At 37.3% G+C, this 22,557-nt stretch overlaps 2 protein-coding genes across 8 annotated transcripts in view; one reads left to right on the top strand and one right to left on the bottom strand.

Moving 5' to 3' along the window:
- Positions 1–12,613, top strand: part of AIMP1 (aminoacyl tRNA synthetase complex interacting multifunctional protein 1) — a 34,023-nt gene extending 21,410 nt beyond the window's left edge. For all 5 annotated transcript variants that reach the window (XM_065690704.1, XM_065690674.1, XM_065690668.1 and 2 more), the window contains 3 exons: positions 3,509–3,720; positions 9,054–9,222; positions 12,371–12,613. In XM_065690704.1, the coding sequence (XP_065546776.1) occupies positions 3,509–3,720; positions 9,054–9,222; positions 12,371–12,537 (548 nt within the window). In that variant the 3' untranslated portion in view covers positions 12,538–12,613. The remainder of the gene's footprint in view (positions 1–3,508; positions 3,721–9,053; positions 9,223–12,370) is intronic.
- Positions 327–19,684, bottom strand: GIMD1 (GIMAP family P-loop NTPase domain containing 1). Of its 3 annotated transcripts, none has more exons than XR_010615158.1 (5): positions 19,590–19,684; positions 17,226–17,641; positions 11,429–11,472; positions 9,501–9,573; positions 327–538 (listed from the first exon to the last, which is right to left on the bottom strand). XR_010615158.1 is itself a non-coding variant. In XM_065690717.1 (3 exons), exons 2-3 carry the CDS (start codon positions 17,616–17,618, stop codon positions 14,459–14,461), a joined length of 666 nt encoding a protein of 221 aa, XP_065546789.1. In that variant the 5' UTR covers positions 17,619–17,641; positions 19,590–19,684; the 3' UTR covers positions 12,762–14,458. The 3 variants fall into 3 exon arrangements, 1 of the variants encoding a protein (XP_065546789.1); XR_010615153.1 differs by lacking the exon at positions 327–538 and adding an exon at positions 3,474–3,809; XM_065690717.1 differs by lacking the exons at positions 327–538; positions 9,501–9,573; positions 11,429–11,472 and adding an exon at positions 12,762–14,731.
- Positions 19,685–22,557: the final 2,873 nt, after the last annotated feature.

Genomic DNA, 22,557 nt, shown 5'->3' with positions numbered 1-22,557 from the left:
TTTGGGTTGGGTTTTTTTGGTTTGTTTTTTTTTTTAATTATTCCTGGAAAATTCCTGCAGGTAGTAGAGTTCCATTAGATCAAATACGTATATGTCAACATTGGTGAAATTGTGTGCCTAAGAGTAAGCATACTGGGGTAAGCACATAGGCAGATAACATAATCTAGTTTTGGTAACAGGGAGTAAATGTAGAAGTGTATGTAGCCTTCCAAACTCTTTTCCTCCTTCTTTTCTCTTTTAGCTGTCTGTATTGACTTTTGTTTAACCAACTTTCTTAATAGAAGAAAAGATGTCTGTTACACTTACACAAAAATACAGATGTCTATGTTTATAATTTAAACTGGTGTTTTGCAGTCATTCTCTTGCACAAGTTATTATTTATTTGCTATGAATTGATTTGTACAGCTTTTCACAGGTTGGATATTATGCTGATTGGGCACTGTGTCTCTGATTTTTCCAGTGAGCTATATGCAGACGTATAAGCTTCTTCATTTCTCTTGATGTACTGCAGCCTTTGACACATCAATATTCCACCGGGCTGTAAATATAAAAGCAGAGGTCATATGTTGTATCAGGCAATTAACTATTTTCTTAAAGTATTCAGTAGCTGCAGAGCAAGCATGTAATTGGTAAGGAAAGATAAAATTTTCTTGTGTTGTGTTTCCTGTCATTTTGCATAAGTAGCTTAAATTTGGAAAGCAGTCTATTTGGCTTTTTCATTCCAGTGACTGTATTTGGGAAAAGGTGAAATATGGTATGAGCATTAAGTAGTAGCCCTGAGCAGGTTATTTCTGGGCAGTTAAACATCTGTTGTAGGTGTAGTATTTAAAAATCAAAGTAACTAATAAAATTTGTTTTGCAGTCTTGAAATTGATGAAATTATGGAATATCTCAAATCCCTTTGCTTTCTGTCACCCATCTCATATGTTTCCTCGCTGGTTATTCCCATTGTCTTTGTTCAACTTGCAAACCTCATCTATGAGGCTTCTCTGGATATTGGTCTTGGGGTGATGCCAACACAGGCCAGACAAGTGCTTTTCTCTCCTTAGCCTGCAGCACTGAAATGGATGTTTTCTGCACTTCTATATGTATGCTGTATACAGACATGATTTGCTCTTTTCCTTATTTTGTGACAGACTACATAGGGTGCTAAAAGCTGATTTTTTTGGCTCCAGATGATTATCATAGAATCATAGAATGGTTTGGGTTGGAAAGGACCTTAAGATCATCCAGTTCCAATACCCCTACTATGGGCAGGGAGACCTCCCATTGGACCGGTTTGACAAGGACCTGTCCCACCGGGCCTTGAACACTTCCTGGGGAGGTTTCTGTCAGCCCACTTCTCCAGCCTTCTCAGTTACCTCTGGAGGGTAGCATGCTCATTTGGCCAGTCAGCCACTCCTCCCAGTTGTGTATTATAGAGAAATGTCATGAAGTGGAGAAGAGTGAAGAATGATACCAAGGGTAAAGATAGCAGGTCTTTTGAAATTATCTTAGACAGACATTAATTGTTAAGTATTTTAATGGTATTTTTTCAGTTTCTCTTCAATTATTATGAATATGACTGGTTTTGTTAATCATTACATTACAATTTGATTAATAAACACCAGAGCTTTTTATTCATCATATATGAATTGAAATATTTTTAAAGAGCTACTGCTTATCTTAATAATAAAAAGGCAGTATTTTTCTGAATATATTGTGTAATTTCAAGCTTCTAATAGAGCAAGGATAATGAAAAATTACGTGCTATGTCCACTTTTTCCTCTTTTGCTCTGTAAAAAAGGGAGTTTAGTTTACGTTAATGAGTAAGCTATCTTGAATGAAGGAATAACAGAATATGCTTATTTTAAGTAAGTTTTCTTAGCTGTGTCTTAGTCCCACAGAGATTATAGTTGTTAAGCAAATCTTGAATGTCTTTTAAACAGGACAGTCTAATATACAAACTGGATACAACTTGCTCATCTTGAAAGGAATATCTGAATAAGTTAAGTGTGGGGAGTGTTGCTTCATTGATTTTTTTTTTTTTATACTATACAGTATGTATAGGTAATAATAAACCCTTGCATTGCCATAGAATAAAGACTCTGCATCAATGGAACCTCGTAAGCCACAAGCATTTTCACACACTAGTATATTTGGATAGTGCAGGATGTTAGAGTATCCTGGGTTCAGCAGTAGCAGTCATTTTTTCTCCTTCTTAGTAGCTGGTGCAGCGCTGTGTTTTTGACTTTCAGCCTGTAAACAGCGCTGATAACACCAATATTTTTTGTTCTAGGGGGTGAGTGAGCAAGCTGGCTGCATGGGTTACTGACTGCACTTAAACCACGACAGTTCTTTTTGGCGCCCAACATGGGGCCCAAAGGGTTGAGATAACGACAGATCTGACTGGAGTGTGTCTAACCGTATTTGCATTCATTGTTTCAGATTAATAGTCACTCGTCACAATGCTGATTTATTGGCTCTCAAAGTTGTTGTTCCTGATCTCACAGTTTCATTATGTCGTACCTTACTTTCAGCCGGTATTTGCTGTGTTAGTGTTTATCAGATGGGGGGCTTGGTCTGAGGTTCTTGTCTCATTGTACTTTATGGTAATGACTTGTAATACAATAGAATCGTTGATCATGAAGCTGTTCTGGCTTATGTTCCCAGTGTGGTCACCACCTTTATACTTTTGGAGGTCTATAATAGAAGTGCTTAGCAATTACACATCTTTTTTCTCCTTCTCGGGTGGTCAACCTGTGAAGGAGACGTTCCTGAGACTCAGAAACTCCTTGGTCAGACTAAACATTTGAGCAGTAACTAAAACCATCAGTGTTATTAGGGCTGTTACCAGGCCGAAAGTCAAAAACGCAGCGCTGCACCAGCTACTAAGGAGGAGAAAAAATGACTGCTACTGCTGAACCCAGGACAGTTAGCTAAGGTCATCTTGAAGGGTTGCTTTTGAAGAGAGGCTCAGAGAATTGGGGTGGTTAAATTTAGAGAAGAGAAGGCTCTGGAGAGACCTTGTAATAGTCTTCTGATACAAAAAGGGGGCCTACAAAAAATCTGGAGAAGGACTTTACAAGGGCATGTCATGACAAGAGAAGGGGGAATATGTTTAAACTGATAAAGGGGAGATGTAGATTGGATAATAAGAAAAAAATACTTATTATGAGGGTGGTGAGACCCTGGCACAGGTTGCCCAGAGAAGTTGTGGCTGCCCCATCCCTGGCAGTATTCAAGTCCAGGTTGGATGGGGCTTTGAGCAACCTTGTCTAGTGGAAGGTGGCTCTGCCTGTGGCAGGGGGTTAGAACCGCATGATCTTTAAGGTCCCGTCCAACCCAGGCTGTTCTAGGACTGTATGGTTCTCCAATGGAAACTTGTAATGAAGGTGCTAACTCTTTACTCTTCATTTCTGTTTTGCACTTGTTTCTCAGATTGTACCTCACTTTCCTTTGCAATAGTCATAAACATTATTTATGCTTTTTAAAATGTTTATTTAATGAACTAAGCTCTCTTTAATAGGTGACAAGAAAGAGAAGAAACAGCAGCCAGCTGCTGGAAGTAGTGATGCAAAACCTGTAGATGTTTCTCGACTGGATCTCCGTGTTGGCTGCATTATCACTGCCAAAAAGCATCCAGATGCAGACACTCTGTATGTTGAAGAAGTGGATGTTGGTGAAGCAAGCCCAAGGACTGTTGTCAGCGGTTTAGTGAAACATGTTCCTCTGGATCAGGTATTGACAAAATTATTTACTGGTATCTTTTCCATTCCTCAAGTATCTCAAGAGCTTCATAGACATTCTGTTTATAGGATGCGTTTCATCTGGTAAAATATTTTTGTGGTCATGAAAACAAAAGTAAAATGCAAATGCAAGTTACACTTAACAACATTTGTCAGAAAACAGAGGAGTACCCTTCTGCTGGATCAGTTCCTTTCTGCTTCTGTCCTGGGATCATATCCTGACTCCTCTGTGATGCCATTAATATGCAGTGGGCTCCTAAACCAAACAGATGTGACTCTCCCTTTAGGTTTCCTAATGTGTAATAGAGAACCCATAATAGATTATTTTGCTGTCAGCCAAACATTTGAAACCTTTGCCTTCCAACTTTCTTCATAGCCTGTTGAAGTGTTTGGCGTGGAGTAAAGCAAAGCACATGTAAATTTGACTTAGATGGTAGTGAGTGGCTTAAACAACAGGAATGCAAAATGTGTATTTTTACTTTCTTGTCCAGAATAGGGTCTGCCTCTGTTCTTTTTTTAGTTGATACATTTTGCATTTGATATGCATGGTTTATTTATGTCTTGGGAACAATCTAATACTTCAAGATTACATTTTCCTTTTAGAGAAACCCTCCTAAAGGGTTCATGGAAGGCAGGAATTGACTGAAGGCTGCTTTTAAATTCAAATGCAAGCTTGGCAATTAAAGCAATGTTGGATAGAGCAACTGTTGAACGGGTCATGAAGGAGTTGATCTTAGTGCGGAAAAGCAGCATTTTCTCAAGTGGCTTTTCAGTCCTTACGAATGCCCTGTCCCTGTGTTAAGACTGCAAGTACAGAAAGCAGTTAAAACTGTAATTGTTGTTATGATACAGAAAGTTACTGAACTGGAAAAAATTAGTAAATATACTAACTGTTCTGTGCTGACACCTGATAATGTCCAGTTACTGGATTTGCAGTGGGCAGAAATTCAAATTGCTAGCAGTCAACTCTCAAGTTGTAAGTCAACTCTCAAAGTATGTATGTAGAAAGACATCTTTAAAGCCTTTCTAAATAAACTTAGGAATATGGAGTGTATAGAATGCAGTGGCAGTACCAGTCTTTTCTCTTGAACCTGCTTTCTGTCCGGAAAAAATAATCCAAAGTACTCATTGAAAAAGAATTAGGGATCATTTTTACACGATCTTTGGGAACAGTTAGGTTTTATGTCTGGGTTTGGTTTTTGGCAAGTCTCTATTAGAAAGTAAATTCTTAGGGGCAAGCTTCCATCTTTTGTGGTTTTTTGAAGTGTTCAAAGACATGAAGGCCTGCAATGTGCCTACTGACATATTTATATAAAAATGTGCATGTCAGATCAAGGACTAGGGGTGTAATTCAACAAAAAATCAGCTATTTATGATTGCAGTGTTTGATGTTCTAATTTAGCAGTGTTTGTTGTATTTGTACCATCTGATTTTACTTTTGGTTAAGAAGCACAATGTATATCTTCGTTAACATTTTGGTATGCAGTGCAAGTTATTTAGGGGTGTGAAAACTTCTTGCATGCCTGCTGCATGTGTCGTACATTCTGCTTTTGTGAACCACTGCTGGTGGTGAAGCCAAGTCTGAAGTTGCAGTCCCAAGTATCTTGTACAGATGATAATGGATATGGAACTGAAGCATGAGGTGGACCATGCTAATACTGGCTCTTTCAGCAGCAGCTGAGGACAAATGGATAACATTCTGAAATGTCAGCAGGAATAGACAGCTTTTCTGCCACTGCATCTGGCTTTTTGAAGTGGATCTCTCTGTGAGCCTAGTGTCAATACCTGTCTCGGGCAATTATTCTTGAAGTACAGACCATTCTCAAGTATTAGTTTTTTTTCCCTCCGGAAAGCCCCTATAACCTAGGAGATGCTCATGTCAGTGGTCTAAAGTGAAGGATGAGAATGCAGGGCATGTATCTTAAACCTAGCAAGAAGAGGCCATCATCAGAAATGCTATCCTACAACCATTCTTTGTGAGAGAATGCATTACAGCTATATCTGTTAGGAACTGTATAGTCTCATTTTTATACCAGAAACTTTTCCTTTCTTTTTAAATTGGCTTAATCTTTTTTCTTTCTAGAGCATTATTTAAGGGTTAGTGTTGTCCACCCAGGAATTAGCAAATGGTACTGGAATTTACATTTCTTTTTCTTAGAGTGGTAATTATATTCTTTATACGTACTCTTGATCTTCTGATTTTCCTTGTCTAGTCTGCATGGAAAACATTTTTCTATAAATTACAAAGAACTGTGACTACAGCATGACTGTAAACATATTGACACATTCTGTATAATAGAAGACACCTTTCTTAAACCATTTTTCCTCTGCTTTTTTAGCATTATGCTTCAAGTATATTAAATGCTACTGTGTTTCTTTTCAGATATGAAACAAATAGAAATCTGTGTAACCAAGCTTCTTACTTTTGCTGGCAAAACTACATTTGCTGTCAAATTTAAGATGCAGGCCAGCATGTAATAGATTGAGGAGGGCTTTTTGTTGGTGTTGGCGTTGCAGCTTGCTCTAGTTTTAGAGCAGTCAGTGTGTTGGTTTTAACTCCTATTCACTAGCCATTGCAGTCTGGCACAGTATCTGATTTTGAGATAGAGAAGGATAGCTACCTGATAATAAGTTAGATGGGTAACTTCAAGGATTAGCTAGGGGAAAAATGCAATTTAACACTTATGCTTCAAGGGTGTAAGGTCTTGGGGTTTGTGTACGGTAAACTTAAGGATTAACTTTTCCTCGATTTGTTTCCTGTGCTTCATTCATGTTGGGAAACTGCATTGTTTTATTCTGAATGTGAAGTAGCTGTGTGTCCAAACTTAGAAACTGTCACAACTGACATGTTTGCTGAAACTAAATGAGTTTTATCACTAGTTGAGTTGTCAGTTTTGAAGTTCCTGGATTTCTGAAACAAAAGGCTGTTTGGAAGGCCAACAGAGGTTGTTACTATTTCTTCAAGGAGATAACATTTGAATATCCTTTGCTGAGTCTCAGGTCATTTATGTATCAAACATGTTCTGAACTATCAAAGCCTTATCAGTTCCCTGTAGACAAAGACTTGCTTCTGTTCATTTCCTTTTAAGTGTAGAGATTTACCCTATAGTTCTTAACCAGAATTTAATTTACTGGATAATAAGAGATATGCAGAAGGAAGCACACTATCTGAGTCACCTTCAGCTGCTTTCAGTAACTCCCTGTATTTCTGATAGAACTTCTAACATAATGGGAGTCAGATTTCTTCTTTATTTTTTTCTGCCCAATCTTATCTATCTGTCAGGAAACTCCCCAATTTACTTTTACAGTTAGCTTTGAAAAACTAGGTTGTTTATATGTTCCTCTAATTTTTGTGGTTACAGAGAGAGGTCATCAGTAGAATTACAGGGTCTGACCCTTTGTAGCTGATGCTTTTCAGGGTTTAATTTATCATTTAATGTATAAAGATCTCCTAAGAGCAGTGCAGATAGAATGACACCGGAACATCAGCTTCCTTGACAAAAGGGAATGCCTGAATACAGAGCTGTTGTTATGGTAATCAACACTGTGTTTTCTGGAAACCCACAACAACTGAAAACTTTTGCAGTTAGGAAGCACTTGTTCAGATCTAGTTTCTTTTTTTCTCTATTCTTAAGGAATTGTCATTTATCTGAAGACAGGCTTAAAAATTGAGCCATTTGTAATAAAGAGAAAAAAACACCCTTCAAATAGCAGTGTTATGGTTTTGGCTGACCATCTTGGGGTGAGATTTTCTTTTTGTTTTATAAAAATTAACCTTGTGGGGTTTTTTACCATTAATTTGTGAAATCAATGTGAATCTGAGTTTAGAGCAGTTTTTCAAAAGCATGTGTAGATACTTCCTAGTGAAAGTGATGGAATAATGTGTATCTTTGAAATGTTTATAAGTCGTTCTTAATTTTGTAATAGTAATCTATTTCTCATACAAAAATATCATGCAATATATATCAACATTTGGGCCACTGATTTGAGAGGAGGGAGTGATGTGATGCTAGTTTGGTTTTTTCTCCTCTTAGTTTGCTGAAGATGATGATCTCCATTTCTCTACTAATACAGTCTGGTTTTGTCAATTGTATAATCTATAATAAAAAAGCAATGCTCTGAAATCTGGATTTTTTTTCCAGTTAGTCAAAACTGAAGTTGAGTACCAAATGCAGAAATCCTGTTTCTTCTATTATATTTATCTATTTGCCAATTTTTATTCAGTGCTAGATAATATCTACAATTTGCCCTTGGGTGTCACTGACATCTTACAGCCATTTCTTGTGTAGCAGTAACTGAAGAAAGTTTCAGTCAATGGGCTTCCTTAAAGCTTATGCAAGATCAATTTGTTATTGTAACTGTTTCATTTTGGGTATTCATATTTTTTCTTTTAAATGGCTTTACTTTGAAAATATGCTATAATCAGCATACTTAATAAAACTCATATGATCAAGTATTAATATTGCAGGGTTTTTTTTAAAGTTTTGTAATGCAGAAAGAGCAAAATTGAGAAATAGAGAGATGTGTAGTAAGTATGGGCATTAAGGCTTCTTACTTTCCGTCTCTCTCTAAATTTTTTATTTAACGTTTGTTGAAAAGGTGGTGGTTTTTAGGCCTAAGTGTGGCGGTTTTCCCTAACCGAGTATGTTTTCTCTGGTTTATTATTTTTGTTAAAATAAAACAGTAAAGGAAGAAAACTAGTGTTACAGTTTTAACAAGTTGCAGTGTACAGGATATGCAGCCATATTTAGTGGCTAAAAAATAGTTCAAAACATTTGGGTTAAACAAGTAATATTTAAGATTCAAGTGAACTGATTATGTAAAACACCTGTATGTTTCCAGTACACAGTTTGAAATTTTTATCTGTGAGCTAGCCTAATTTGTAGGATGGGTTTTGGAGTTGTTTTTTTCTTTGTTTGTTTGTTTGTTGGGGCTTTTTTTTTTTTTTTTTACTATTAATATTAAATGGAAATTGCTTGGTTGATTGTTCTATATTGAAAGTAGACTGAAGTGATGATCTAGAATGAGTAAAGATGGAATGTGGGTGAAATGCATCACCTGGTTTGGGGATTTCTGAATTGCACATTTTGTATTTCCATAAGTATGTCACAATTTAGCTATTATTCCCTTATTCCCTGGCCAACTCTCAAGTGGTTTAAGTGTTGTTACTGGTGTCCAGGCATTAAAACTGTGTATCTGTTTCTGTGTGATTCTTGTCCATATTAAGGTATCTTCATTGTGGTTCTTTTGCTGTAATGAAATATTTGGAATCTCCAAAAGCATATGGCATTTAACTTCTCACATCCTTCTGTATTCCTCCCCAAGATGCAGAATCGAATGGCAATACTACTCTGTAACTTGAAGCCTGCGAAGATGAGAGGAGTAGTATCTCAGGCAATGGTGATGTGTGCCAGCTCCCCGGAAAAAGTGGAAATTCTGGCTCCCCCACTCGGGGCAGTACCTGGAGATAGAATCACTTTTGATGGTTTTCCTGGTAAGTAGGTATCTCAGAAAGTGGAGGAAATAGCTGACCTCAGTGCTGAAGCAGATAAAATAGTATTTTAAAGCTGGTTGCTTTTTTGTTTGGTTGGTTTTTTGTTGTTTTTTTTTTTTTTTTTTTTTTTAATTTTCTGGTTTAGTTGTATTCAAACTATTTTATTATTAGCGTACTAATATTGTACAAATAAAGGATTGAAAACAGTCACCTGGGGGTTTTGGTTTGGTTTTGTTTTAATTTCTTTTAGCTAGAGACTAAGGTTTTTTGCTACTTACCTTTTTGTCCAAGTAATTATCAACTTCTGGTCAGTTTGGTATCTCCTTGAAGGCAGTCTAGCACTTCATGGTACTGTAATGAGAAGGGTAGAATCCTTGCTATGTCAGATGTCATTTAGTTTCAGTATTTGTAATTAAACATTTATGTTCTGATCGACTTATTTTAAAGCATAAAGGTTCAGTTTGAGTCCTTGAAATAAAAATTGAAAGGACAGCTGGGTCTTATTTTGGTTTGAAGTATGAAAGCCTATGAAGCAACAGAAGCAGCAGCAGCAGCAATAAAGCAACTCTAAAACATATGCAGCTGTCCATCAAGCAGCCTGGAGTCAAGTTATTTTTAAGCCTTCTCTTTCCATCATAAAAGTATTCATGAGGTACAGGCTAATGTTCCTTGGTCCTTTTAGTCAGAGTAAACAAATGGTGTCTTGATTCAAAGCAATTGGACTTTTTTCTGCAGACTTGAGAGTTTTCCTAGAACTATCTTGAGTGTCATAGGGAAATGATTTGGTAAGGAATGCTGTTGTCTGGAGAAGTGTTCTTTTCTGTTTGTTTGATGTCATTGCCCTTAAGTGGACTTGACACTGTCGTATACTCCAATACATGAATCTTCAAGATCTGTTGGACCTTTCTTTATATTAAGAACTTCACCAAATTTCTGTCCTCCTTCAGTGGTCCAATTTATAAGCCGTTGAAAAATTATTCCATTATATGTCTGTAAATACTACACCCTCCCACACAGTAACTGCTGTAAGACAGCAATAATTCTTGGAGAATTCACAGCTAACTGCCAAATCTACTTTCTAATAGCAGTATAACTGACACTTTGACAAAACTTTTCAACACAAATGTCACAGGACCCATATATCTGTTATTTATTTATATAATAAAGTAATGATTCTGGCCTAAGAAACCCTGGCAATTTAGTAATAATTACCTCTTTTAAAAAAATAGAAAGTGCTAAAGGTGGAGTGCAGTGGTTAGTCTGTATTTAACAGGTTTCTTTAACCAAAGCTTTGGAGGACAGATGCTTTCCTTCAGTTGTATAGTTATAACCCACAGCAGCTAAGTGGTATTAATTTTTCATAAGGTCACATACCAGCTTTTTGCCCCTTCTTACACATTCTTTCAGTAGTTATTGAGTTGCTACAAAGCAGAGAGGTTTCTTGTTTATTATGGGAAATTCTTTTGTAATACTTAAACTGCCAAACTGAATGACATGTTTAACAAAATTTGGGACCTCTTACTTGGTTCTTTCTGTATAAAGAGAGTGAGAAGCTTGTTAAGCCTGTACAAGTTTAAATTTATTTATAGAAACCCTTCTAAAGAATATTTTCTGGGAAGAAGGAACGCAATGAGGAGAATTCATAGGCAAATGCACAGCCTAAAGCTGTGGCAATATTTAAAATTGGTGCCTATGCTAATCTAATATGAGCTCACCACAGATCCCAAGGGAGCTTGACAGAGGATTCCAAAGAAACATCCAAAGCATGGTTTCTATAATAAAAGTCTTTTTTTTTTTCTTACTAAAAGAATTTGCTTGCTTTTTATATTTAAGGAGGGGGAAAGAAATGCACAAATCATTTCACATTCTGTTTAATGATTTATTAGTTTGTATGCATTCACTTTAGTCTAAGTCCAAGTCTGTCTTTGTTTATGAACTTGAGCATTAAGCAGGATTTTTACTTTTTTTAAAATGCACAGTTAGCTCTAAATGTTTAATTTACTAATGGTATTACTGATTTTTCTTTTAAATATTAAGTGCACTGTGGTTCTGAAATAACTCGACTGCATTACTGAATTTTGCTCTAGCAAGGCTAGCGTACTTAACAGAGAAATCTGGCCTGGTCCACTTTTCTTACACAGTTACAGATATAGAAGTTACAGAACTTAGACCTCTCTACAGGCAGAAGCAGGCAGAAGTAACTTACTTTTGGAAGCATTGAGAATGAGTAGATTGAACCATTGAAAATATCTGAAAGAGAAAAACAATAAAACAGGAGGAATGACAGTGGTTCATTTGGCTGCCTGTTGGTCATCCAGTCCGGAATACAACAAGCAATAATGAACTTCAAACAGCTACTAGAAACACATATGTTGAAGTCCCTGTAGCCTTATAGTTGGCTTGTGGTCATTAGAGATTCTTTAAATAATTAGATTTGGTAGTGTATTTAGACTGTCTATACCTCTAAGGGCTATGTTGCTTACCAGGGTGTATACACAGCAACAGGAAACTGAGACTTGCAGAGACTGAGGCCATAATTGCTGAAATACAAACTGATTGCTAATGCTGTTATTTTAAGCACCAGAACTTGTAATCAAATAGTACAAAAAGAAGTAGAAGAACAGTGTTGAAACTTGGGGCTAAAAGTAAGTGTCAGTATCCTAATTTTGGACTATTTTTGACTACATTCAATATTTCTCAACTGTAAGCGCACCTGCCAAATGCACTTAATATTAATTAATTTAAGATGTTGACAAACCTGTGTCAACACAGGTGAGTAGTATATTTCTATGGTCCACATCTACTTAATTCTTAGGAACCCTTTTGGTCTCTAGTAAATTGTGTAAATCAACAGCAATGGTTTGATTTCTTCTTTTTGACAGTATTTGTGGTCTGTTACTTAAAACCTTTTTTCCCCCTGAAAAATCAGCATTTTGAGACATGCTCTGGAGATATTTCCTAGAATATCCCTAGTTCCAGTTAAAGGTATTCATTCTGAGAATTGTTGGAGAATTGTTGGTAATGTTTGGGGGTTCCCCCCAAAGTGTGTGGTGAAGTTATGTACACATCTGTGACATCCTGCATAAATAGATCTCTTGCTCTGCCTTCTGTGTTGTGTGCTATTAGGTTATTCTTTGTTTTGAAACAGGAGATCCAGAGAAGGAACTTAATCCCAAGAAGAAGATTTGGGAGCAAATCCAACCTGATCTTCATACCAATGACCAGTGTGTTGCTACATACAAAGGAGTTCCGTTTGAAGTGAAAGGAAAAGGAGTCTGCAAGGCAGAGACCATGGCAAACAGCGGAATTAAATAAATAAATGGTTGTTAGAAACTTTTTTTAGAGGCTGAGATGGAAAGTAATGCAAGCACAATAAAAAACATGAAATGCACGGCTAATACCCTTTTTGTTTGACTGCTCTTCCAGAAGGTACAGAATGTGTTATGCCTCCAACACTTACACACTTCACACATTCACCGTTCTTACAGTCCTTGAGGTTAAGTATTGTCAACAGTCATTAACCACTCAGTGCTCAAGACTTCATTGGCAAGGCTTGTTCATGGTAGAACTACAGGCAGGCAAGCGTATTTTCTGGACAGCTTAAAGATTTAGATGATCTATGGAGCAAGAGCATCTCAATAAGGAAAAATTTCTGCCATGTTCCTTGTGTGCTAACTGTTCTTCATGAGGTGCCGGACTAGCAGTTGGTCAGTAAAGACCATGATTGTCTTCATTCTTCTTGTTACCTTTTAATATTTTTTCTCCTCTTTATATAAGCAGTGTTCAGATATATTATAAACTGCAAATTTGTTTTTGGCTGTGTTGTCTCAGTATTCTGCAGACAGTTGTAAGGGGAAGATTAAACTATGACCCTTTGTGCCCTAAATAGACAAATGGGTGTAATTTCTTGTCCCGCAATTGAGTTATCATGTTAGTAAGATTAAAGCTGTCATTTTGCTATAATAGTTATCTATCTATCTAGTCCATTTTCATATCTCCTTCCAAATGATGGATAGTACTAAGAAAGAATGAAGAGCAGGTAGACTGCCAGAGCTAATCAAACACTATCATAAAAATATCTGTTTCCAGTGCCTGGACAGGTATAAAATGAGTTAATTTTTTTTTTTTAGGTTTGTTTTGTTTTAATGTATTTTTATGCAGTGATATTTTATAAAAAAGATGCCTCAGTTTTAACAGAAATAGCTTCTTCAGTTGTTACTATTAGAATTGTTCCACACTAATATAGTACAAGTAGTCATTGTTGCTGTGGTAATAGCCTCAAATTGCTCCTTTTAATTCCTGCCTTTTAATAATCTGAAAATAACTATTGTAGATCAATTGACAATAAACTTTTGAAGAAACTGTTTAGAGATAGTTCAGATACTTTGGCATATAATATTTAATTAAGTGGTTACTGTCTAACCGCTGAAACAGTAAGTGCTTTTTTAACCGCTGAAATAAAAAAAATATAGCCACTCTGATTTTGTAGGCTTTGAACTTCATCCAGTAAACTGGTTGGGAAAACGAAATGACAATGATGTAAAATTAAAAGGAACAGGCACAAAAGAAGAGATGAATGGTTTTATTTTTCAAATGAGTTTTGTATGTGCCTGTAAACTGTATTAATTTTTCATGCATCTGGGAATAAGCAAGAGTATTGGTTCTTTTAAATGTGCTGAATAGTGTTAAGCACATAGGAGCTATTTTATCTGCTGTGTAAACTACATAGCCAGTAATGTCTTACTACAAACTTCTTGGAGTTCAGAATCTCAATTCTAAGTAATTCTTACTCAGGGTAAAGAAGTACTTTTACGGTAGGTAAAACTTAGCATTTAATACCTGAAAGCTTTTCACAGACTTTGGAATTCAGAGAAACTCCTGAAAACTTGAAGCAGCAGTCTGAATTCATGTTCATTTTTAACTTTTATTTTCCAGATCAGTGTTTTGTAAGAACTGCAATAGATAGTTTGGCGGAGAATAAAATCTGATTTGTGGCTACATATATATTAGGACTGTGATTTAGAGCACTAGCTTGTTTGAATTTTGTGTTTGAAGCTATGATTGTGGATGCACTAGTGTGAGGTACTCTGAAGGACAAGTAGTTTGGTAATCTAAGGAGACATCTCCAACTGTTCAGAGGTATTTTGTATGGGTGTGGACTTTTCCAGTTCCAGTACTCTTTTAGTAAATATTACCTGCTATAGCAAATAGACAAATGAGCACCTGAAAGCTAATTTTATGCTTTGTTATGTTTAAGTGGAAGCATTTGATAATTATTTTGTTTTATAAAATTCAAGAGCTTTCTTAAGACAGCAGCTCTTTCCTCTTTAGTTATGCTCTTCTGGTTGTTTAGGAAGATGTATTTATGCTGTACTGAGCTCAAAAGTGACAACAGGGTACTTGAGGCGCTGTGCAAGTATGCTTCCTCGCTGAATCCAGCCTCTTCTGCCTTGTCTGCATGAGTAAGTAGAACTGCAGTGAAATCATTCCATGTGGGACCCAGAAGTTCCTGTAATAAAAAACAAATCCTAAATAGTTATCTTTCCTTGTTCGTCTTCCCCGCTCCCACCTCATATACTTAGGCATTAACAGACCAGCTACATGTTCTTTTCCTGGCAGTAATCCAGTTCATGCTATCTGAGTTGCTGAAATTTTTGGGGGTTTTCACCTTCCCAAGACATTGGCATCCACTTTAAGTGGAAATATGTGGTTGTGCAGTGCTAGCAGTTCTTTGTTCTCTTGCTAAAGATGTGAATAGTATTTCTCCAGTTAAAAAATGTCTATGTATATAAGGAAAAATAGTTGTTTAGCTGTGTCACACATTTGCTTAAATCATTAGTTTCCTCATATCCGTATTTCTACAGTTTTTACAGATATTTGAAATTTGGGTTTCAAAATCAACAAATTACCTTGTGTTGACAAAATAAATGATAAATTTCTATGTAGGACCAACTGCAGTTCCAGCTGTATCCTGTAAAATTGAACTATTCTCACCAATTCAGGAAGATCACAAATCAGATGCATCAATATGAGCGATGGGCTGGAGAGTTTGTAACCACTGTGGTTCATCTGATGGAGGGGAATGGAGAAAACAAGCTGCTTTTTGCAGTGAGTATAGAAAATTTTAATGGAGATAAGTGCTCAGGCTTTCCTTTACGAACGTAAATGAAATTACGGGTTCAGTGCAATCATGCTAACACCTGTGTGTGACCAGAAACCTACTTGGAATAAAGTCCACTTTGCAAATGTCTTCACTGTAGCCTAAACACCAAGGTGTGTAAAACTGATTTAAAGTATATCTACTTTCAGGGTAAGCAGGGAGTTAGAAAAAACTGTGTGTTGATAGTGATTAATCTGTTTTAGACACTAAGGTAAAAAATTGTACCCACACAAATTTTTGGTGTAAGCTGTCTAAGGATGTGTTGGGTTATCAGTTGGAAAGAAAGCATAGTGCCTTGATTTGCTGAGGACTCACACTCAATGCTAATGTTCTGAAGTCAGTGTCCACCACTCTGAATTCATTAGGCTATATTATCTTCATTGATACACCATCTGTAATTTGCAGAGGAACCTTGTGAAAACTCCTCATTGCTAAAGGTAGTCTTCACGCTAATGTCTTCTTGGAATGACATACTGAAACAACCAGTAAAAGTACAGAGTTCTTATTCCTGGCATCCGGGCAGCTGCCCTGCCCTGGTTGTGGCTAAGGAAATCACAGCATCTGGTCTGCTAAGTGGAAGGTAACTAAAAAGCTGACCATTTTATATGCTGAGAGTGAGCTGTAATCATGAAACAGAAGTGTTGCTTTATCAACATTTTTAAACATGCTTTCTTTCCAGTATGGGTTTTAAAGGTCAATTTAAAGAGAAAAGGCGTAGTGGCATCTCTTTTCATGCTGACATGGACTTGATCCAGAACAGTCTGAAACTAAGGAACATGATGATTTTTCATTGGCTTAGAGTAAAAATAGTTTGAGTAAATGCTGCTTTCTCTTTAATACCATGAAGTATAGAGAGATGGAGAGCTGTATAAGGGAAAAAGAGTAACACTGAAAATGACTATATGTGAGCAGATAATGAGTAAGAGTGTTGAAATTAGAACCAACTCTCAAACTACTGGAAAAGTGAGGAGTAGCCTACCAATAAAGAGTAATGAGAAAGTAACAGAAGAGCAAATAAAACAAAACATTTGAAAGCTGGTTTTCTATCTATATATGTATATATTGTCTATTTTTAACTGCATATATATGTTATAGATGTATTTAGGTAATACCAGTTACAGCAGGTGATAAAACTTGATGAACAGGAAGTCCTTTCTGTCCTAAAGATGTTTAGAAAGTTCATTAGTGTAAGACAGATGCAGAGCATAATGTGACTTTGGCAACAACTGAAACCCTTTGTGTCACCATTGGTAGTCCAAATGTAGTTCATCTGATCAGACAGATAAACTGAGCAGTACCTATTTGTTGGCATTTTTTCATTTTATGAATAAATTTATGGTAACTTTCTAGTTGTTTTGTCTTACGGATACAGCGGTAGTGACAGTGCAGGACAGAGCTGAGCATCCTTGTGTCAGGTCAGTCAGATTTTCTGTGGGATTTTTGACCTCTTACTCTGCTTTGTCTACACAGAGCGCAGGAGGGTGAGGTAACCTAATTTTTGCTTGCTTTAAAAGCTTTTCTTCAATCAGCTAGAACTTTCATGATATAGTTTTAACTGATTGCTGAGAGAAGAGCTTTCTTTGAAAAGTAAATTTGGTTCCTAAAGTCCTTTGGGCTGAGCCCATGTGCAAGGGAGAAACAGTTTTTGCCCCTCTGTTTCCAGTTTTAGTGTGGTAAGTGCAGCTATGGTGTTGGGAGTTGTGAATGCTGTGTTTCAGCTGCTGGGCTAGGAAATGTTTTCAGCTGCACTTCTGTATTTCACTTTTGCAGTGAACTCTTTCATAGCTATTGCCACCTGAAGACAGAAGAGTTGCCATTAGGGCAGAGACTATTTATTTGTTACCTGGATTAACTGAATTGTATGATAGTTTTCATCCGGACACAGAGGCAAGTCAGCCCTCAGGACCAAGAGAGCGAGATGCAGGCCTTCCTCCCCGAAGTGGTGAGCCAGGGCTGAGCTCACTGTGTCTCTCACCTGCTCTTTGCTCAGACTACTGTGAGGGTAGCCTGGAGTGTCAAGTACTCGAACACGGAGAGCTAGCTCACTGCCATTTCTTCGTATAATTCCCAAAATACAGCAGCTGCGGCCAAGGCTACAGCATGTAGTCACAGATCTTGGAGACCAATAATTCGTAAAGTCTGAGCTGCCCAGCAGGCTGTTCCCAGCAGCACTTTTGCCACTCTGAGTTCTTCCAAGGACAACAAGGTTGATGGTCATCTCATTGCTGCCTGCCATTTTCTGTGCTTTTATCCCCAAACCTGTCATTAGGTGAAGAACAAATAACATGAGCTGTTTCAGAAGATCCAGCAAAAACTTGCAAAATTCAGTATCTTTTGAGTGTCATGCCCTGCTTGAAATGTTTAAGGAGTGTGTTGTGTAGCTAGACATGAAGTACAGTACGTATACCTCTGTCTGATCCAAGGACAGTTCTTTGCTGCCCTTCTTAGTCTGCTGCTTAGAAATAAGACCCCACAGAAGGTGTCACATGTACAAGAGCAACCTAACAGGCTGCGCTCATACACTTGCAGAAACTGAAGAGCTGGGAAAGGATCGAGTGTGAGAAGTGTTTGGGGAACAAGTAAAGCAGATAAAGCTAAGGAAGAGCAACGGGGAAGGAAGGACTTGGGGAACAACCATGGAAAACAGGATCAGCATGCAGAGAGAGTTGGTAATGAAAAGGAGGAAAGCTAAGGGAGGAAGAAGAGAATGGTGACAAATATCTGCTGCTGTTATTAAGTGACCATGTTTCAAGAAGTAAATCTTTACTTAGTTTTTAGGAAAAAAATTGGGTAGTCAAGGAAGGAGCACTTTTTCACAGCAGAGAACAGCTTAGAGTACGTCTTTGATCAGCTACCACTAAATTTGAAATAGATGGTAATCTGAAAGTGCTTTCTAATGTAGATAAATGTTAGAAGTATGTCCTAATGAAAAAAGAAAGAAAAGCTGAAATAGCCAATGCTGCAGGTTCTAACCCCACATGAAATCAAGACTTTGCAAGTGTATACTGTATAGACTTCTAGACTTACGGTGCAGTTAGTGGAAAAGAAAAGAAAAGCATAGACTAGTGGCTGGGAATGAATGATGGGTATAATTTCCAGTTGAGGTAATTGTTTATAAATACAGTCTCTTGTTCCCTTTGTACTTTTTCGTAATCCAGTATCTGAAGGGGTTTTGGTGCACGTTAATTGTCTAACAGGAATACTGGCTGATTAAATAAATTCGGAGGTGTTTCCAATATGGAAAACTATATTGGCAAAGAAGTAGTTGGTTTCAAGTTGTCAGTGGCACCTGAATTTGAGAAAGTTTGGGTTTTTTGTTGGTGGGTTATTGTTTTGTTGTGGCATTTGTTGTTTGTGGGGGTTTTGTTGTTTTGTTTTTTTTTAACATACCATGTTTAGGTGCTCAAAGAGATCCTGAATAATTTTAGAATGGGATTTCCTGTGATTAATTTATTTAGATTATTGCACGTGCAGTTCCAGCTTTCTCCCTCATATTAAACCCATGCACAAATCAATCTTTTTGAAATAACTTCAGTACAAAGCCAAACATGGAAGACCTGTTTACATACTAATTTTGTAACATGATCTTCCCTACTGAATTCAAGTGAGGTTTTTGTGGATTTTTCAAAGATCAATTCACCTTTTTTTTTTATTATTTTTTTTATGAAGAATACCTTTTTAAAAAAGGCATATTATGAAGTGGTTGTCATCAGTTATTCATCCTTCTAGGTATGCATTGTCTTCATTTTCTGTAGCACAGCAATATGACCTGGTGGTCATGCATATTTTTGTATTCCTTTTTTAAATCGCAGAATCATAGAATCATCAACCAGATTGGAAAAGACCTTTAAGATCATCAAGTCACCATTCCCCAGCACTGCCAAAGCCATCACTAACCCATGGCACTGAGGGCATCATCTAAACAGTGTGTGAACGCTTCCAGGGACTGTGACTTCACACTGCCCTGGGCAGCCTGTTCCAGTGCCTGAGCATCCTCTGGGGAAGGAATTGTTCCTCATCTCCATCTAAACCTCCCCTGGTGCATCTTGAGGCATTTCCTCTTGTCCTGCCCCTTGTTTGTTGGAAGCAGAGACCAGCTCCCTCCTGGCTCCATCCTCTTGTGATCGAGGATTTCTTTTTTTTTTTTTTCTTCCAGTAAGCAGTCTATGCTTAAATAATTACATTAATTTCATATTATATCACTTACCTTATTTTCCCTTAAATTCCTTTTTCATTCAGACTTCACCGACCACGTGCGCAATGTAAAAAGAAGTTCATATGTGAACTTTGAAACTAACAGCAGCAGTGTACCACACTGTGACTGTTACGTACACATTAACCTGGTTAATCTGTTACTAATAGATCTCCATTTAATAGGTATGATCAGTAATTGGCAATGAATTTTTGCAACGTAGCTGCAGATGCATTTTTTGCAATCACTTTGGTGATTGTATGAAGTTGAATTTGTTTGGTTTTTGTTGTTTTTTTTTTTTTTTTTTTGAAAGTTACTTGAGTTCTACCAGCAGTTAAATGTGAGAGTGGTAATGGAGGGTCAGAGATTATTTTGTGTTGCATGTTCTTGAATGGGTGTTCATATGTGCATGTGAAGAGCAGATGAACTTTCTCTTATAATTGCAATGAATTAATAACTGCAATATTTTCAAAGCACTGTGTAAAGCATATGCAGATGTAAAGCTGTTTGCCTAACAAATATGGATTAAAATAATAAAAAATTGGATTACAATACAGATATTATTTATGAATCTGGAAGAAAACTGATGACTTGCACCACTGCCAGTCATATGTGTTAGCTGTTGGTTTGCTAGCTTGAAACATTTGACAGGGGTTTTGGGTCTAGATGATCTCAAGGTCCTTTCCAGCCCAAACCATTCTGTGATTCTATGATTTCTCTCACAAGCATAATTCTTTGCCATGCTATAGTAGCATTAAAACCAAGGATAAAAAGATTGTCCAGTAAGAACCTATCAGTTGCATTTTAGACAATTTTGCACAAGGGGGAAAGTCATTGATTTAAACTTCTGTGCCTTAATGGAGAAATTAATATAAATTTGTGCTTTAATTACCAGGTTGTAGTAATAAAATGAAAGATTTGGAGTAAGCTCTTGTCTGTTCACAAGGAAAGGTTTAGATAAGCCCCCTCTCTGGCTCTAAATCCCAGATGGGTGGAAGCACGTTTACCCCAGAGGTATTAAGGTATGTGTCATTGCAGTAAGAACAGGAATCTGGGACAAGGCTGTCTGTGGTGGAAGGAAGAGGAAGGTGCTTTGGAGAGGCCAGTCCAGCTGCTGACATTGTCGTCCAAAATGTAGTTCTATGTGAGAACCCATAAGTATTGGTTTACTGCAGTGCCAGGGCTGTTCCTGCCTGCCACAGCAGTAGAGAGAGACTTCAATTCCTCTAGAAGCCTGTTGTCTTCCATTGTTACCACAAGCCAGTGCTTTAGCAGAAGGTAGGAGTTAATGGAGCCTTCACATCCTCCTTGTGTAAATTTGTGTCATTCATCATGAAAGAATTCATCGGTTTTGTTACTTGGTTCCAGATGGATGTGTAATAATTTTGTTGCTTGGTATTTTTGAAGGGTACATAGACAAGTTAGCTGTTTTCAGACAGTTCCCTGCTCTTGAGCTTCACCTGGTGAAAGGTGAAACATTAAATCTTTTCCTGTATTGCATGTGTAGCCAAGGCAACTACTGGTAATTTCCACTGTGAAAACCCTTGCGGCTCAATCCTTTGCACAGCCTTTGTGTATCAAGCCTATATTTATATATAAAGTGTGTAGCAAGGTTCCTTCATTTGCTAATGGATACAAACTCAAAGAAGTCTGAATGGAGGGTGACTTGCAAAGCAAAATGATAGGTCTTCCTCATAAAACTGTCGATAAAATCCACGTGCTTTCTTTAATTTGCCTGGAAGTCTTGACTTTGGTTAAATTGTTGCAGTTTAGCTCTGTACTTTTTGTTGGACTGTTCCTATGCACAGTAACGCCTTCTATGACATAGAGGTATGTCCTAGCAGTCACATCCAACTGAGCCAATAGCCTGCCAAGGGGATAGGCTGAGCTGTGCATGAACAAAGGTTTAGACTACCAAGAAAGGTAGAATCACAGAAGCAGAGTGTCGTATGCAAAGATATAGCTTGCTCGGTTGCATGCAAAGATATAGCTTGCTCAGTTGCATGCAGAACAGGGCTTTTATGCTAAGAAAGATACCTGTAAAATAAAGAGTACTGGAAATGAGGCACTGCTTAAATGACGGCTAAAACATGGCTAAGCACACTTCTCCACAAAAAAAAAGGCATTTCTTTCGAGCGTTATCATGAATGTAATACAGTCCGAGTTGGGATGCATCTGGAATATCTTACAACAGTACGGGCAGAAGATTTTAAGAAGTCTTTCTTGGGAGTATATGACAAGGAAAAAATCAAACTGGTTTATAGGACACTTGCTTAGGCTCCTCAACATACGTGGAAAGAGTCTTCCCCAAGGTGGCAGTATCAGCCTGCACCACAGGTACCGTAAAACTCAGCTGGGGGCCCCCTGCTCTGGAGTCCGCTGTTGAAATACAATACCAGGTCAGAAATGAGCTAAAGCATTAGAAAATATAGAATAATTACAGGAGCCTTCAAGTGTGTCTTGAAATAAGAAATGTAAAAAGCATTTGTCTCTCCTCTGTCACAAGAAACATTTTTTATTTGATATATAAAATGCACACAGCGTAGCACCTCAACCAATTTGAGCAGCAGTAGTGGAAAGGTAGCAGGTAAGAAACTGGAAATGTTACTGTCCCTTATTTGATTATTTTTCTAATATAAACCTTTGTTTTCATTGGCGCTTGAGTTGGGGACATTTATTATGGGGCTTTGGATATGAGATCATAAAACCTACTATCAGAGTATGAATTTGCAAAGAACAAGTACAGAGTACAAGATTGCCTTGGATGCTTTTTAACAATGCTCACTGTCATTTGGGTAAGCTTTTAATTTTGTTTTCTTTGTTTTGTATAACTTTATTATTGAAGTGGCAAAGAGAAAACGAAAACTGAGCTTATCACAGGTTGGCAGGCAGGAAGGCTTCCTGTAACTGATAAAGCCTTGTACTGCTCCCATAGAAATACCAAGCAAGTCTAGTGAGGAATTGTCAAGAATCTAAGGAAGTA

The sequence above is a fragment of the Lathamus discolor genome, chromosome 1 (genome assembly GCF_037157495.1).
Source record: "Lathamus discolor isolate bLatDis1 chromosome 1, bLatDis1.hap1, whole genome shotgun sequence".
Classification (NCBI taxonomy): domain Eukaryota; kingdom Metazoa; phylum Chordata; class Aves; order Psittaciformes; family Psittacidae; genus Lathamus; species Lathamus discolor.
Note: the sequence above shows the minus strand (reverse complement) of the source record. Positions and strands in the feature narration are given on the sequence as shown.